Below are 14,461 nucleotides of genomic sequence, written 5' to 3' on the forward strand. Positions count from 1 at the left end.
AAATATAGTAATTTAGTACTGTATTTATCATGAAAACAGTGACGTTTCCATTTGGAGTAGCGAAAAATTTCCATTTGAAGCAGGTTTTGAATTAGCTCAATTTACCCTACATAGCAAATAGCTAGAGACTTGCAAAAAATATTCTAGATTCCTTCAACCTTCTACTTTACAATTATGTAAAGACATAAGAAAAAAATAACTTTAGGTAGTCATGAAAAATTATTTTCCTTATGGAACACCGGTGTTCCAATCGTCCTTAAAGGGTTGACAAATTATTGATTTCTAAGTATGAGACGTGCATGAAGTGCAGGAAGTGCTGGAAGTATTGCAACATTTTCGAGAGTGTTGCGAAATTTTAGAAGTGTGAAGGCCTTTTTCCTACAAATTGTGGAAGTGCCTAGAAGTGGTGTGCACATTTTCACCCAAATACCTCCCCCTTGGTTTTTCACCTATTTTTAAATAAATTTTTTTTTTCAAATTTTTAAATTTGAAATTAGGATTTTTCTCCTATTATTAGAGTGGAACTGAGCCGTATAATAATGCAATTTAACTTCTCAATAAAAAAAAACTCAATTTCAAATTGCCCCACTTCGCCCTATCAATTTGTTATTTTTGGCGATTTTTGGATTGCCCTGTATCTAAGTCCGTTAAAAATTGTACCACGTGCTTTGGATTTAAAAATTATTTCAACTGCAGCCAACTTCAGGTCGTGTCTCTTCAGTGTTTCATCGCAAAAATCCTCCACGCGCAATGTTGGCAAATTTGTGAAGAAAATGTGAATTTTCTCCCTTTTCTTGTGGTTTTTCTTGATCAAAATAAGTGTTGAATTTGTAATCTAGCCGATATGAGTACGATTTTAGAGAAAATCGCGGCCATTGAGTCGGAGGTAGGAGGAAAATCTGAATTTGTTAGATAAGGTTAGAGACTCACTTGTTTTTCTTCTGTAGATGGCCAGAACTCAGAAGAACAAAGCCACGGCCGGTCACTTGGGCTTACTAAAGGCTCGTCTGGCTAAATTGAGGAGGGAACTTATCACCCCAAAGGGTGGCGGAGGTGCTAGCGAGCAGGGTTTCGAGGTGGCTAAAACGGGTGATTCCCGGGTGGGATTTGTGGGCTTTCCATCAGTTGGGAAGTCCACTTTATTGTCTAACCTGGCTGGGGTATACTCCGAAGTGGCAGCCTATGAATTCACAACTCTGACTACTGTTCCCGGATGCATTAAATACAAGGGCGCTAAGATTCAGCTATTGGATTTGCCTGGGATCATTGAAGGTGCAAAAGATGGTAAAGGTCGTGGTCGACAAGTGATTGCTGTCGCCAGAACATGCAACTTGATCTTCATGGTTCTTGATGTCCTGAAGCCATTGCATCATAAGAAGCTCCTTGAACATGAATTGGAAGGCTTTGGCATTCGACTGAACAAGCAACCACCCAACATTCATTTCCGCAAGAAAGATAAAGGTGGCATCAATCTCAATGCAACTGTAGCTCAGTCGGAACTCGATCTGGACACCGTAAAGACCATCCTATCCGAATATAAGATCCACAATGCCGATATTACTTTACGCTATGATGCTACTAGCGATGACCTCATTGACGTCATTGAAGGAAATCGCATTTACATCCCATGCATCTACCTTCTCAACAAGATCGATCAGATTAGCATTGAGGAATTGGACATCATCTACAAGATTCCCCATTGTGTTCCCATTTCTGCCCATCACCGTTGGAACTTTGACGATTTGTTGGAACTAATGTGGGAATATCTTAAACTCATTCGTATCTATACGAAACCCAAAGGACAGCTCCCGGACTACAGTTCTCCCGTTGTTCTGCACTCTGAAAGGACCTCAGTGGAGGACTTTTGTAACAAACTCCATCGATCCATTGCCAAGGAGTTCAAGTAGTAAGTAATCAAATAATAATTTTGGATTTTACAAAGTTAGAAGCATTATAATTTATCAAAAAGAAATATTCTCCAAAATTCATATTTTACTTAGTTTTATTTATGTTCATACACTTAATACTTCTGCCCACTTTTGAGATTTACAGATACAAAAATAAATTAGGGCACCTTTGAATGTGGGGCAGCTTTGAAATTTGGGATTAATTAATTTAGCTTTTTAATCCGTAAAGCTAAATTACACTAGATCCCGGCATTATGCACACACTGAGAAAAAAAAGAGGGAGCGATTAATTTTTTTCCTCATAACTTTAACATTTTTAGGTGTAAAAATATATCAACATTTTTTAATGTTAATTTTACACCTTTTTAAGGGTAAAATTAACATGAAAAAGGGTAACTTTAACCCCTAATACACCTAAAAAGGGTAATATTTACACCGATTTTGAATCAATACTGCAGGGTAAAATTAAATTTCCGGAATGTTATTTTAACTTTTTCGGATTTCTCACAGTGCAATTTTGGGACCGAAAAAACACGCGAAATGGCATTAAAGCATTGAGAAAATTTGCATACCCACCCCACAGGGGCTTTCTTGTGAATAAATCGGCCATAGAACGAATTTCGCGCGAAGTAAAAGTAGTTCAAACAAAAAGATTCAACTAAGGTAAAGTACCCTTACTCGACCGGGTTCCTCTATTCGACCGGTGGGTCAATTTTTGAATATTTGATGGTGAATTTCATCAATTTCTATGAATTTGTCACTGATTCGTTTTATTTAAAGAATACTTGACCTATTAATGCTAGATCATACACAAAATATTATAGCAAATATAATTAAATTGAATAAATAAATCTACCGGTCGAATAGAGGAACCGGTCGAATAAAGGGTACTTTACCTTATTTAATACAAATTCATTAACCAACAGTACTTTTTGGCCAGAGTTCTTCACTAAATGGTTAGAATATTTAAAAAATTTACCTTAATAAAAGAAATTAAAGTTTTATTCTAAAAAAGTAGCAAAATGTTTTTAAATTTACCACGTCGAAATTCATAAATTTCATAAATTGACTCCCAAGGGTAGGCAAACTTTCATAATTGTATGTGCATTATTCCGTCAGGTGCGTAATCCCGAAGGACTTAATGCCGGGACTGAGTGTATATCATGATAAGACTCAATTAGGTGAGATTCTCAATAATCCTAACAAAATCTCATGTCCTCCAATCGGCCCCAAACTTTGCCAGAATGTGTTTTGACACTTCCTAATCACGAATATATGGGTGGCTAAAAACCGTTCCCGTCCGTCCGGCCGGCCGCTCTTTGGAGCATAATAACTCCTAAACTAAGAAAGATATTGATTTGCGGTTTTCGGCAAAGGTTATAATATATCGTATGAAAATTGCAACTTGGTGCATTGACCCCCCCACCCCTCCTTCCGCCATTTTGAATACCCCCCCTTTTTGTTTTCTCAATGGTTCCGCCCCGATGGCATCGATCGAGCTCAAATTTTAGTACGTTTTAGCTGACCCTTAGAACTTTCGATAAATACCAAACCTGAGATCTCTCGACCCACCCGACCCGAGCTATAAGGGTCCAAAAAAAATTTCTTAAAATGCCCATAACTCCGGTTCTAATTGTCAGAATTTAAAAAGTGAAGGCGTTTTGGAAAGCTCTCGTGAAATATGCCACTTCCCGTTCTAATATCACAAGTTCACAAAACCACCGCTAGGACCGCTATTATAAAAATGAAGATTTTTCAATTTTCTAAATTAACCCATTCAGTCAATGTACTAGAAATACTTGAGGTAGGATGTTCATATTTTTGAATTAGTTTAATACAGATTAATAGATGTTTTTTTTTTAAAAGAAAGAATTTTTAACTATTATGGGGGCGCGGTGAGCCGCTGTCAAACACACGTCTTAACGGTCACTGAATTTAAATTCTTTAGATTATTACATGACAGACTATTGATTTAGATAGAATAACTATCCAAGAAAGCAAATTGGCAATCAGAATTCAAAGGAAAGAGGGAAAAGGCTAATTTTGACAAATTCGACGGGATGTCGAATTTTTCGTCCGCCATTTTGAACAAAAATTTTGCATGACCTTTCGCGAAGCAAGAAAACAATAACAAAATGTATTTCCATCTCTGTCGGACTATTTTTTCCAAGTAATTGAAGGGCTAAAATTACTAAAATTCCATTCCCGAAAACAATTCGGATAACAAGGAGATATGAGGGGTCAAATTTCACGAAATTCAAAAAATCATATCTCCAGTTCTATTTGACCGATTTTGATAAGTCATGGCTTAAACAAAAGATCTCACCAAATGCTACAACTTTTTGGAACATTTGAACTTCGTATGACCAACATCAGCAGCGCCACAGTCGAAAAACCAATTTCATTATCACATAACCTCAATTATCTCGACACGTGCTTAACCGATTCTGATGATTACTTCGACATAATTGTAGAGGACATTTGTGTCTACATTTCGTCCATACATCATTTTCCGCTCAGACTACGCCGTCTGTCCGATTTTGCTGTTTAAGTGTGAAAAATTGATTTTTCCCATAATAACACTTTGAAATCACTCAGGTGCCAATTTGACTGCTTCTACTCCACCAAGACACTTAAAAAAGGGTTTTAAATGGAAAGTCTCACAAAATACAACAATTCTTTGATATAGTTGAAGTTCATCAAATGAACACTTGGGGCGCTCTGGTCGAAAAAACGAGTTCAGAAACAAACAACCTTATTTATCTCGGCTACTGAGCAACCAATAACATCAAATTCTTCGGCAAAATTATAGAGAACATTCTGGTCTACATTTCAGCCATATATCACTTTTCTGTCACTCCATCCAAATCCTTAATATGTTGGTTTAAATACAAAATTAGTATAATTTCATGAATTTGATTCAAGATAATTGAATGATGTCCTCCAACTTAGCTCTAAATCGAATTTGCATGCATTCCGAGTTAGCTCATGTTAAGAATCTCACATACATAAGCCGGTTAGGATTATCTATCCCTTTTACTATTTGTTCACTATTTTTCATTAAAAATATTTCAGTCTTTTGTGATGCCTTAACCCTCTAACGGGTAAGACCGCCTCCAGGCGGTCTTCACAAAAATAACATTTACAGCGTCAATAGGGTAAGTGTGCCAAATTCCGGCAAGCTTGCAATTTCGGCCTCTTTTTTGTTCGTCGAATTTCCATGAATTTTCAGTTTTTGCATCTACAGATTATACTATCCAAAAAATAACAAAAAATGTCGCATCGACGAACAAGATGAGTTGAAAAAGAAATTGGTAGAATTCCGGAGGGAGAAGGAACTATAATAATGAAGGTGGCCGGTATAGGCCACCAATGCTATTTCTACATTTTTATTCATTTTAAAATGTACTAAAAATGATTTTAGAGAAAATAAAGATGATAAACTGTCTGAAAAGTTCCAGTGAACACTCCTTAAGAAGAAGTAATAAAATAATTCAATTTCTATTAAAAATATTACATTTCAAACTTGAGACTTTGGCGCTTGCATGCAACTATGCCGAAATTTGGCACACTTACCCTAAAGGTTTTATTTATGTAAAAGTGCTATAGTGTCCTCGGTAATAGTATTATAAACATCTCTTCAAAGTTTGAACTCCTTTTGACTCTTCGTTTTGTTGCTATTCCCAGTTTTGTGTGACAAGTCAGAGAAAAAGCAACAAAAAATATTTGTTCAAAAATCTCATTTCCAATTTCCATAAAAATACCGATTTAAAGTTATCTGACTATAATAAATTTATTTTTTACTGAAAGATATGTCATTCTACTTTGTACATTTTATTTAAAAAAAATTGAAAAAAACTAAATATGTGAATTTTAGAAGCAAAAAGAGTTTCAAAAAAAATTTATATTTTCTCACATAGCGCCTAAACTAAAAAAGATAATGAAGAATGGATGGCTTTTTCGACTTTATTGGATCATACTTATCCTAGAAAACATTGTTTTAGAACTTTTTTCGCATATTAAAGAAAACACCGTTAGAGGGTTAAACAGAAATGATCGTTTCCAGGCGGTGTTTGCCTTTTCTCACCTGGCGCCCAAACGAAAAGAGATAATGAAGAACGGATGGTTTTTTTCTGAGTTTATTGGACCATTAATTACACTGGACAAAATTATTTTACTACTTTTTTGCATATTAAAGAAAATACTGTTAGAGGGTTAAGAAAAAATGTTAGTGAGACTATAACTGAAGATACTGTAGATATTTTAACTTCGAAAAAGTAATATTATTGCAGTAAATGCAATTTAGAATAACCGTCTTGAGACGGTCTTACCTGATAGAGGCTTAAGGACGAGAGTCAAAAATTGGGAGTCAGAAAAAATAATTTTTCCTTATTTTTCAGAGCAAAATACAACTTTAGATGACCGAAAAATTTCATTCTTAGGTCACCGGTGACCCAATCGTTCTTTTAAGGTTTAAGTTCGAATAGCGTTCCAATGGAGAATAAAATTCTTTAAAAATATTCTTAAACATCAACAGACATCATTTCAAATTTCGCCCTCGTCCTTCCCAGCGAGCACATTTAGCTGAAAAAAGCAACGTTTTCAGAATATTTTTTGCTGAGTCGATCAGCAAAAATATGCTGACCGGTCAGCAGTCCTCAAAAAAAAAGTGCTAACCAAATATATGGAAATGGTACTGCTGCGAAGTAAAGTTAAAGTTAGCAGAATTCAATTGAAAATAAAGATGTTTTCAGCTAAATTGAAATTGGTTAGCATTTGGTACCCGCTGGGTCAGTTCGGCGCTGATTTCTACTAAGAGCGTTCCTTAAGAACTTTTGATCATGGATTTGGTACTTGCTGGGCTCTGCTACTAAAATTATGGGCAACGCCTTTGATTACAGAAAATCCTTGCAGATAATACGTATTAATTAAATTAAGACTAAACTGATGAAAAAAACATATTTGAGTTAAAAATAAAGCTATTTTTACCTCAATATTAACTCATGCTACTATTGATATATTAACTAAAGGGTTGAACGACACACCCTGAACAAGTTTTCGCATACAAAAGTGAAAGTGTATGACATTTTGAAATAAGTGATAGAAAGTCTTTCTGAAAAATATCTTATTCCTTCTCTTTCACAGTGCCCTTGTGTGGGGATCATCAGTGAAGCATCAACCGCAGAAAGTTGGCATCGATCACATATTAAATGATGAAGATGTGGTTCAGATTGTCAAAAAAATCTAAAATAAATGAAAATAAAACAAGAGAAGATAATAGCCCTTTAATGTCTTTAATTTATCGTCTGGAAAGAATGGACTCTATACTCATCAAGTTCGTAAAATATTTTTGCCGATAAGCTATGGTCATTTTCCCTCTCAATGAAATTTCTCATTGAGCAACATGGTCAAACATACGGGACTTTTTGGAGGTATCCGAACAATTGGTGTGTGTGAAATTGTTTTTGGGGGATCCGGGAGTAAAGTATCCGTATAAAAGAGTGTTGATTGTGCCATCGGGCGCTTAGTCCATATCTATAATTGGTGGCAAGTATTGTGCTCTCAAGATGAAGTATTGGATGTACCTGGGGATCATGGGAGTGCTCTTTGGGGATATTATGGACTCCTGGGCAGAGGAATATATTGATATGTGTCCGTGTTTGCCAGTTAATATGTGTCGTGGTGTTTTTCGTGCATCACATGAAGATGAAAGGTATTTCTCGCGGATTTTGCAGTGTTCTGACGAAACCCATACGCGCTGTTGTAGTTTTTCTGTTACCGTATCTGCCCAAAAAACGGTAAATGACAAGGAGTCACAGGAAACTGACATAGCTACTACTGAAAATGAAGTAAGTACAACTGAAAGTGCAGCAGATGCAACTGACGAAAATTCTACGGATGAACTAATCACTGAAGAAGCGAGATTTGATCGAGATCTTACCACAGAAACTCCAACTGCCACAATTGAAAATAGAGAAAATACTGATGGTGTTCTCTTAATCTATCCAACGGAAGTTTCCAAGAATATATCATCGCATCGCCTTATGAGAGCCTTTGAAGGTGATCAACCAGAAGATGAACTTATTCTTGTTTTCCCACAAGAAACCTCCCGAGAAACAAGGGCTACAACTTCTGAAGACGGTCCTAGTCTCACAACTCCTGAGATTCCAAAACAAATCAATAGATACAAGTATAATAACTCCAATAGGAAGCGCTTTATGCCAATTCTCAAAATCAATGAAACCCAAACTGAACCCTCGCATATTTCGGATGGAAAGCCCATCTTCAAAGTAACCAATAGCGATAATAGGCGTTTCCTTGAAGAATTGTACAGAAATCGAACAAGATTTGGCACTCCAGCATCGCAAATTACAACAAGTACGACCCCTAGGGAGAGTGAAATCCTAAAGAATGAGATTATTCCTGAGACTTATGTCACCGGAAAACCCAATCAGATGCCAGGGAATTTTTCTAAACGTAATTTATATTATGATCCATCTAAGAGAAAAAGTTTCTTTAAGAAAAATGGGACAAATGAAAATGAAGGACTTCCAGCAAATAATCTGCAAAACTTCAACACTAAGCAAATTGTAAGGAAATTCTTCTTTATTTTTAAAGAAATTTAAAATAATGGAGGGTTAATGAGAAGGGTAACATTGACAACTTTTCAATGTCTTTCTACTTTTATAAATATTTGGGTTAATTTCCTATTTATTATCAATAAAAATAATATACTGTATATTTCCACAGTTTAAGCCGCGGTAATTTTATTAAGTTATAAAATTTTGTCCATGTTTTTCATTCCAATAAAAGGATGTTAACTAAATAATGATGTTAATTGGATATATCGTCGGTTCCGAGGAAGACTATTGTAAGTCTAAAATGCAACTTTTCAGGAGAGAAGTTTAAAGTTTGAGATACAATATTAAGCTATAAAAATTTTACTGCAATTAGTTTACCTCAACTTCTTGCAATATATCGCAGAAAAATTTAAGTGCTTCCGCATGAAACATACACAATTGCAGTTTTATGGCCTCTACACACTAGAGAAAAATATGTCCATATTTCACACTTTTTCCTACACAAGCGTAGGGAATTTTCTTCAATATGGACATAATTTTTTCTAGTGTGTAGAGGCCATTGGTGGAAAATGTAAAAAAATGCCTATTTATTAATGTTTTTTTTTGGAAAATTTAATAAAGTCAGAAAAATGTGTAGGGGAGGGTGGGGCACTTTTACCCCTAAATCGCAGAATGGATTTTGAGACCATTTTGTAAAAATATGATAAACAGAATTAAAACTTTATATATTCTGTGAGTTACAGTTGGATTTAGAGTTATTATTAGGATTATTGTTATTAATAATAACAATAATCCTTTAATTTCATTGATCTATTGTGGAGAAGATGATTTTATTTGAATGGCAGAATGCGTGAAAGTCCCCCGTTGCGGGGTAATTTCAAGATAAATATGAGGTAATTTTTAAGAAAGATAAAATGTGTTTATATGCAACTTGCAATACCAGAATTGATTGAAATTACTATTTTAAAGTCTTCTAGAACTTTAAAACATAAAAATATAATCGAGCAAGAACTTTATAACAGAATTTTAACTCTAATTGATCATACATTGAAGATAAGATATCGCCACAACTTTCCAATTCTATTTCTCATTAATTGAACAATTTTCTTTAATTTTTTATACGAAAGAAATGTCTTTTGTAGTTCTCAGCTAATTCTGAACATAAATGGATCAATATATCGCCTTAGAACATGTCGTTTTTAGTATAACAGTTTTATAATAGTATTTTTAAATCTTGAATTGTCATAATACTACAAAAAATTTATAATATATTGCTGAAAACATTCTGAAAAATATTATAACAATTTACTTTAGCGTTTTTAAGCACTTAAATGTCATTGATAGATTGTTTTTTTTAAAAATTTTTTTGTTAATGAGTTCTTAGGAAATCTACTTCCCAAAATTTCGAACTTTATCGACAAAAACAACTACAAAACGTTTTCAGTGATCACTTTAAGATAATTTTGATTAAAAAAGTAAATTATTGGACACAGAAAAGTTCTCCGTCTGCTTGCATGAAACTGCCCCTCACAAACTTTCGGAACTCAATTGAAAATTATGAGAACCGCCTTAAATTTCATTCAACGCTAAATGCCTTATAATAATCATAAAACCACTGGTAATTTAATACAATTATTTTACTTCGATAGATAAGTGCAATAGTTCAGAAATAGTTGAAAATAAAACATTATAAAAAGTTTCATTTTATTGCAGTTTTCTAGAATCAATTATAGAACTTAAACGAGAAGCGTCACGAAATTAATTATTTTTATGAACATTGGTCTCAGTTATCGCTTCAGTAACATAAAGGTTTTATTTCATTCCTTTCAAAGAGATATGAAGAATATGCAAAAATAGAAACTGCCCCGTCGTTAACTGCCCCACCCTCCCCTAATGTACCTCGACTTATCATAATCTAGCGCGGAATTTTTAACAAGATGCATGTGATAAGTCGACATATAATACTATAATTTGGAAAAAAATCAGAACTCTGTAATTTAAAATGACTTACAATAGAAAATTATTTATTTTGAATTTGATATAACCGATTTAAAAAAAAATAAATGGAGCATAGTTTCAACCAGGGCCATAACGTTTCCTATGTTTCCCATATATTTCTAACGTGCCGAAAAAACTTTGGAGTTTATTCGGTGTTTTCTGTCATTGTGGAATAAATTAGCAAAAAATACAAATACAAAATAAAAGCCAATTTAACACGGAATGGGCAACCGAAAACCTCAAATTGGCAACCTACGTAGTTTCGGAGATATCTCGTGAAATGTGTGCAAAAACAGGGAAAAGTTTACACTAAAACTGGTCGCATTTTTCAGAGCTAATGTCATCCCCCTGGTTTCAACAATTTAGTTTAAATCTTGTAGCAGCAATACTAATGATTGATAAATTTCTTGTTATGTAAAATTTTTATCTACTATTTTTTGTGAAATTGTAATTATTAGGGTGGAATAACCGGCTATCGCCATGTTTAGGAAAAAATTAAATTCATTTAATCATAACTTTTGAATCCTTGTTACAAGATAAATCAAATTTGACACAAAGTTACTTAGATGTATTGGCTCTAGATACGTGAAAACAATAATCCTAGAACATAACGCTGGACTACTTAAAAAACTGATTTTTATTAATAATGCAAAAATAACCATTTCGTCGCCACTTTTTACCACTTTTCGCCAGTTTTGTAAAATTTGTAACCACTTCTCGCCACCCACTTGAAAAGAACCACACTCGGTTATTTTAGGCAATGCTATGAAAAGAATACATTCACCATTTCTCTTTCCTTGTGATCACTTTATTATTACTCTCTTTAAATGATTTTTCTTCACTTTTATTTGAGAAATCAAATTATGGGGCTTTTGCAGAAAGTAAACAATGCAGATTTGACAACTGAGAATGTACGAAGTGAAGTTAGCGTCGCCTATTGAAAAGATGTGGCGACAGATGTTAAAATCAATTCCAGAATATTACCACTTCTCGCCATGCCTCATTTTTATACAAAAATAATATAAAATGAAATATTAATTGACTAAATACAAATTTTATGTATTCCACAAATACAATTAAATATTCAATAGACAAATTATTTACCCAAATAGGTATTTTTGGCCTGATGAAAATTTGACGACACTTAGTACATTTGGTAAGAGATGTTGAATTCGATGCACTTGCTTAAAATATTGCTCTAAAAAGTGATCAAAATCGTGAATCCAAAACGAATAATTATTATTTTTCGATTCTATGCGTAGAAGCAGAAACAATACAAAAAAAATTGCGACTCATTTATTTCATAAATTGCGAAAAATAGCGATTTCAATGTAAGTGGCGAGAAGTGGGGCACTGGCGAGAACTGGTTATTCCACCCTACATGGTCAAATTTAATTAATTTTTGCGTAGAAATTTGCTTCAATTTTTTTTTTAAACTTTTTGACTATTTTGATAATGGCGAATTGACTATTGACTTCGCGTTAAATTTATAACGTCTTGTTTACATGAAATTATCATTTACAATTGTATTTCCATGCAAACGCTCGGATTTTACTCTATAAAACTCCAAGTTATAGTATTGTATTATTATTATTGATTAGAGTATTGTAAACTATTTTACCATAATTAAAGATTAAATATTTTCCAGTGAATACAATTGTTACTCATTTTACAATAATATTGTTTGGAATAGGTTCGAAAAATGCTCCGAACTATTTTTAGTTTTTTTTTAGTAACTTTTGCAGGAAGAAATTAATCAACATAAAATTTTCTGGGGATGTAGATCTAAGGTTTCTGCATCCAATGATACCATCTTTTTATACTACTGTAAGTAGACTTACAATAGTCTTATTTGGAGCCGACGATATTTAGCTGAGACTATTTTGATTTTATGAAAAACAAATAGCAAAAAAAAATAGAATATTAAGTTTTAAAGCATTTCTTTTTCAATTCAAACTCTGAAAAATTGCTAAAATTTTAACAGAAAGCGTGACATTTTAAGCAATTGAACTCTTTAAAGGCCCCTACACACTAGAGAAATTTATGTTCATATTGGAGCAAATTCCCTGCGCTTGTGTAGGAAAAATTCTTCAATATGGACATAAATTTCTCTAGTGTAGAGGCCATAAGGATGAGAAGTTCAAAAATTGGCGGTCAAAAAAATTAGTTTTTCTTGTTTTCTTAGAGCAAAACATAACTTTAGAAGGCCGTATTAAATAATTGGGATAATGGTGCCCTTATGGTCATTCAAGGGTTAAAATTTAATACATTTTTTGCATTTTTTAATGTTTTTAAATTGATATTCAAGACAAATTGTAAAGCGTTACCCTCCTCACCTTGTAATGCAATGTCCAAATGGAATGCTACACTGAGAAAAAAAGGGGGTGCGACTAACTTTTTTCCTCGTAACTTTAACACTTTTTAGGTGTAAAAATTTATCAACATTTTTTAATGTTAATTTTACACCTTTTTAAGAGTAAAATTAACATGAAAAACGGTAAATTTAGCCCATAATACACCTAAAAGGCATAATATTTACACCGATTTCGGATCAATAATGCAGGGTAAAATTAACATTTTCGGAATGTTATTTTAACTTTTTCGGATTTCTCTCAGTGTAGTTAATCTTGAGGTATTTTCTGATTACATTGGAATATTTTAATAAACTATTTTTAAGAAAGATTCTTGTTAAGCCGTTAAACCTTTAAATAGTTTTATTATCATTATCTCTTAGGTTGATAACAATCACCGTGATATGATTGAAGAAGTGTTAAGTGAACTGAAAAAGGAAAGCAATACTCTGGTTATACCCCAGGAAGTTGCTGTGAGCCCGGCAATAGCTGCTAAGATAAGTAATATGCAGAAACGTCTCATTGAGAAAATTGTAGATAAAATTTCAACAAAAATTGAACGAAGGGAGGACTTTGAAGAGATAACAGCTACAACAAAACGAGAGCAGACGCGTCCCTTTCGAGGTTCTCTACGCTATGTTGATACTTTGAGAAATGTTAGGGCATCTTCAGCAGATTCAAAGTCCTCTGGCAAACGTGACCAATTCCAAGCGGAAGAACCTGGAAAAGTTCATCAAGCAAAAGAGCCCTCAATTGAATCAAAGCGATATCGTAAAAATTTGAAGAAAAAAACGGCTGAAGATCATACTGAAAATTTCATAAGCGATACTTCACTTCCCATTGATTTCAGACCATCTCCACTGTGGACACTTCAACGTGGAGAAGATCCTTATCCAATTCCTCAAGTTCCACTTCAAGGCGGCACAAGAGAATCCAGAGACATCATGCTAGACCAAGATCAATCCTGGAGACTAAGAGGATTTGTGCCAATTCCTCAGATTCCCCGAACAACTCCAATTGAAATCATAGGCCCAATTCCTAAGAAATTCACTCACAATTCATCCAAACACTCATCTAAAACACCGAGTGATCTACCCAGCGACAATGTTCCTCTTCACTTCAGAAGATTCACAGGAAAAGTATTCAGCAGAAAATAAATACAAGATATTCTAATTTATTTGTTAAAATAAAATATAAATTGTAATTTAAGTAAAATGTCTCAATATAGACAATAAAAGAGTAAATGTTGGATTTTACAACTTTCTAAGTATTTCCATTATAGACTTAATTGAAATCTCACCTAAATACAGGAAGGTGAATTGTACGAAGAGTATACTGCAGAAAAATGAACTTGGCACTTTAATGGATTTTCTCTGAGAAAAAAAAATTAAATCACATTCCAGGATGTGTTCTCTCCGTAATGTCGCGTCCAATGTTTATAAATCCCACTGCAATTAGAAACGAGCACAAATCCTGTTTGCGCAACATGTCTTCTAGCATTGAATAAAAATGTTAAAGGATTTTTTTCCTCACATAATTTCCATAGAGGTTTTACGTTTTACGCAAAAACTGGAGTTTTTTTTCTCTGTTCAATACAACGATTTTCTGTGTAATTTTGTCGTAA

At 33.7% G+C, this 14,461-nt stretch overlaps 2 protein-coding genes across 2 annotated transcripts; both read left to right on the plus strand.

The window, feature by feature from the left end:
* Positions 1 to 697: 697 nt before the first annotated feature.
* LOC129801844 (GTP-binding protein 128up) lies at positions 698 to 7,187 on the plus strand. Its single transcript, XM_055847210.1, has 3 exons — positions 698 to 886; positions 948 to 1,906; positions 7,053 to 7,187. The coding sequence occupies exons 1-3, from the start codon at positions 845 to 847 to the stop codon at positions 7,153 to 7,155; spliced, it is 1,104 nt and encodes a 367-aa protein (XP_055703185.1). The 5' UTR covers positions 698 to 844; the 3' UTR covers positions 7,156 to 7,187.
* Positions 7,188 to 7,340: 153 nt separating this feature from the next.
* Positions 7,341 to 14,107, plus strand: LOC129801836 (uncharacterized). The gene is made up of 2 exons (XM_055847194.1): positions 7,341 to 8,497; positions 13,221 to 14,107. The coding sequence occupies exons 1-2, from the start codon at positions 7,475 to 7,477 to the stop codon at positions 13,992 to 13,994; spliced, it is 1,797 nt and encodes a 598-aa protein (XP_055703169.1). The 5' UTR covers positions 7,341 to 7,474; the 3' UTR covers positions 13,995 to 14,107.
* Positions 14,108 to 14,461: the final 354 nt, after the last annotated feature.

This window comes from Phlebotomus papatasi, chromosome 2, assembly GCF_024763615.1.
Source record: "Phlebotomus papatasi isolate M1 chromosome 2, Ppap_2.1, whole genome shotgun sequence".
NCBI lineage: Eukaryota > Metazoa > Arthropoda > Insecta > Diptera > Psychodidae > Phlebotomus > Phlebotomus papatasi.

Coding starts and splice junctions, on each gene's coding strand:
- LOC129801844 (XM_055847210.1), top strand. CDS start 845: ATGAGTACGATTTTAGAGAAAATCGCGGCCATTGAGTCGGAG. Junction 887..947: donor TCGCGGCCATTGAGTCGGAG/GTAGGAGGAAAA, acceptor TTTCTTCTGTAG/ATGGCCAGAACTCAGAAGAA. Junction 1,907..7,052: donor ATTGCCAAGGAGTTCAAGTA/GTAAGTAATCAA, acceptor TCTCTTTCACAG/TGCCCTTGTGTGGGGATCAT.
- LOC129801836 (XM_055847194.1), top strand. CDS start 7,475: ATGAAGTATTGGATGTACCTGGGGATCATGGGAGTGCTCTTTGGGGAT. Junction 8,498..13,220: donor ACTTCAACACTAAGCAAATT/GTAAGGAAATTC, acceptor ATTATCTCTTAG/GTTGATAACAATCACCGTGA.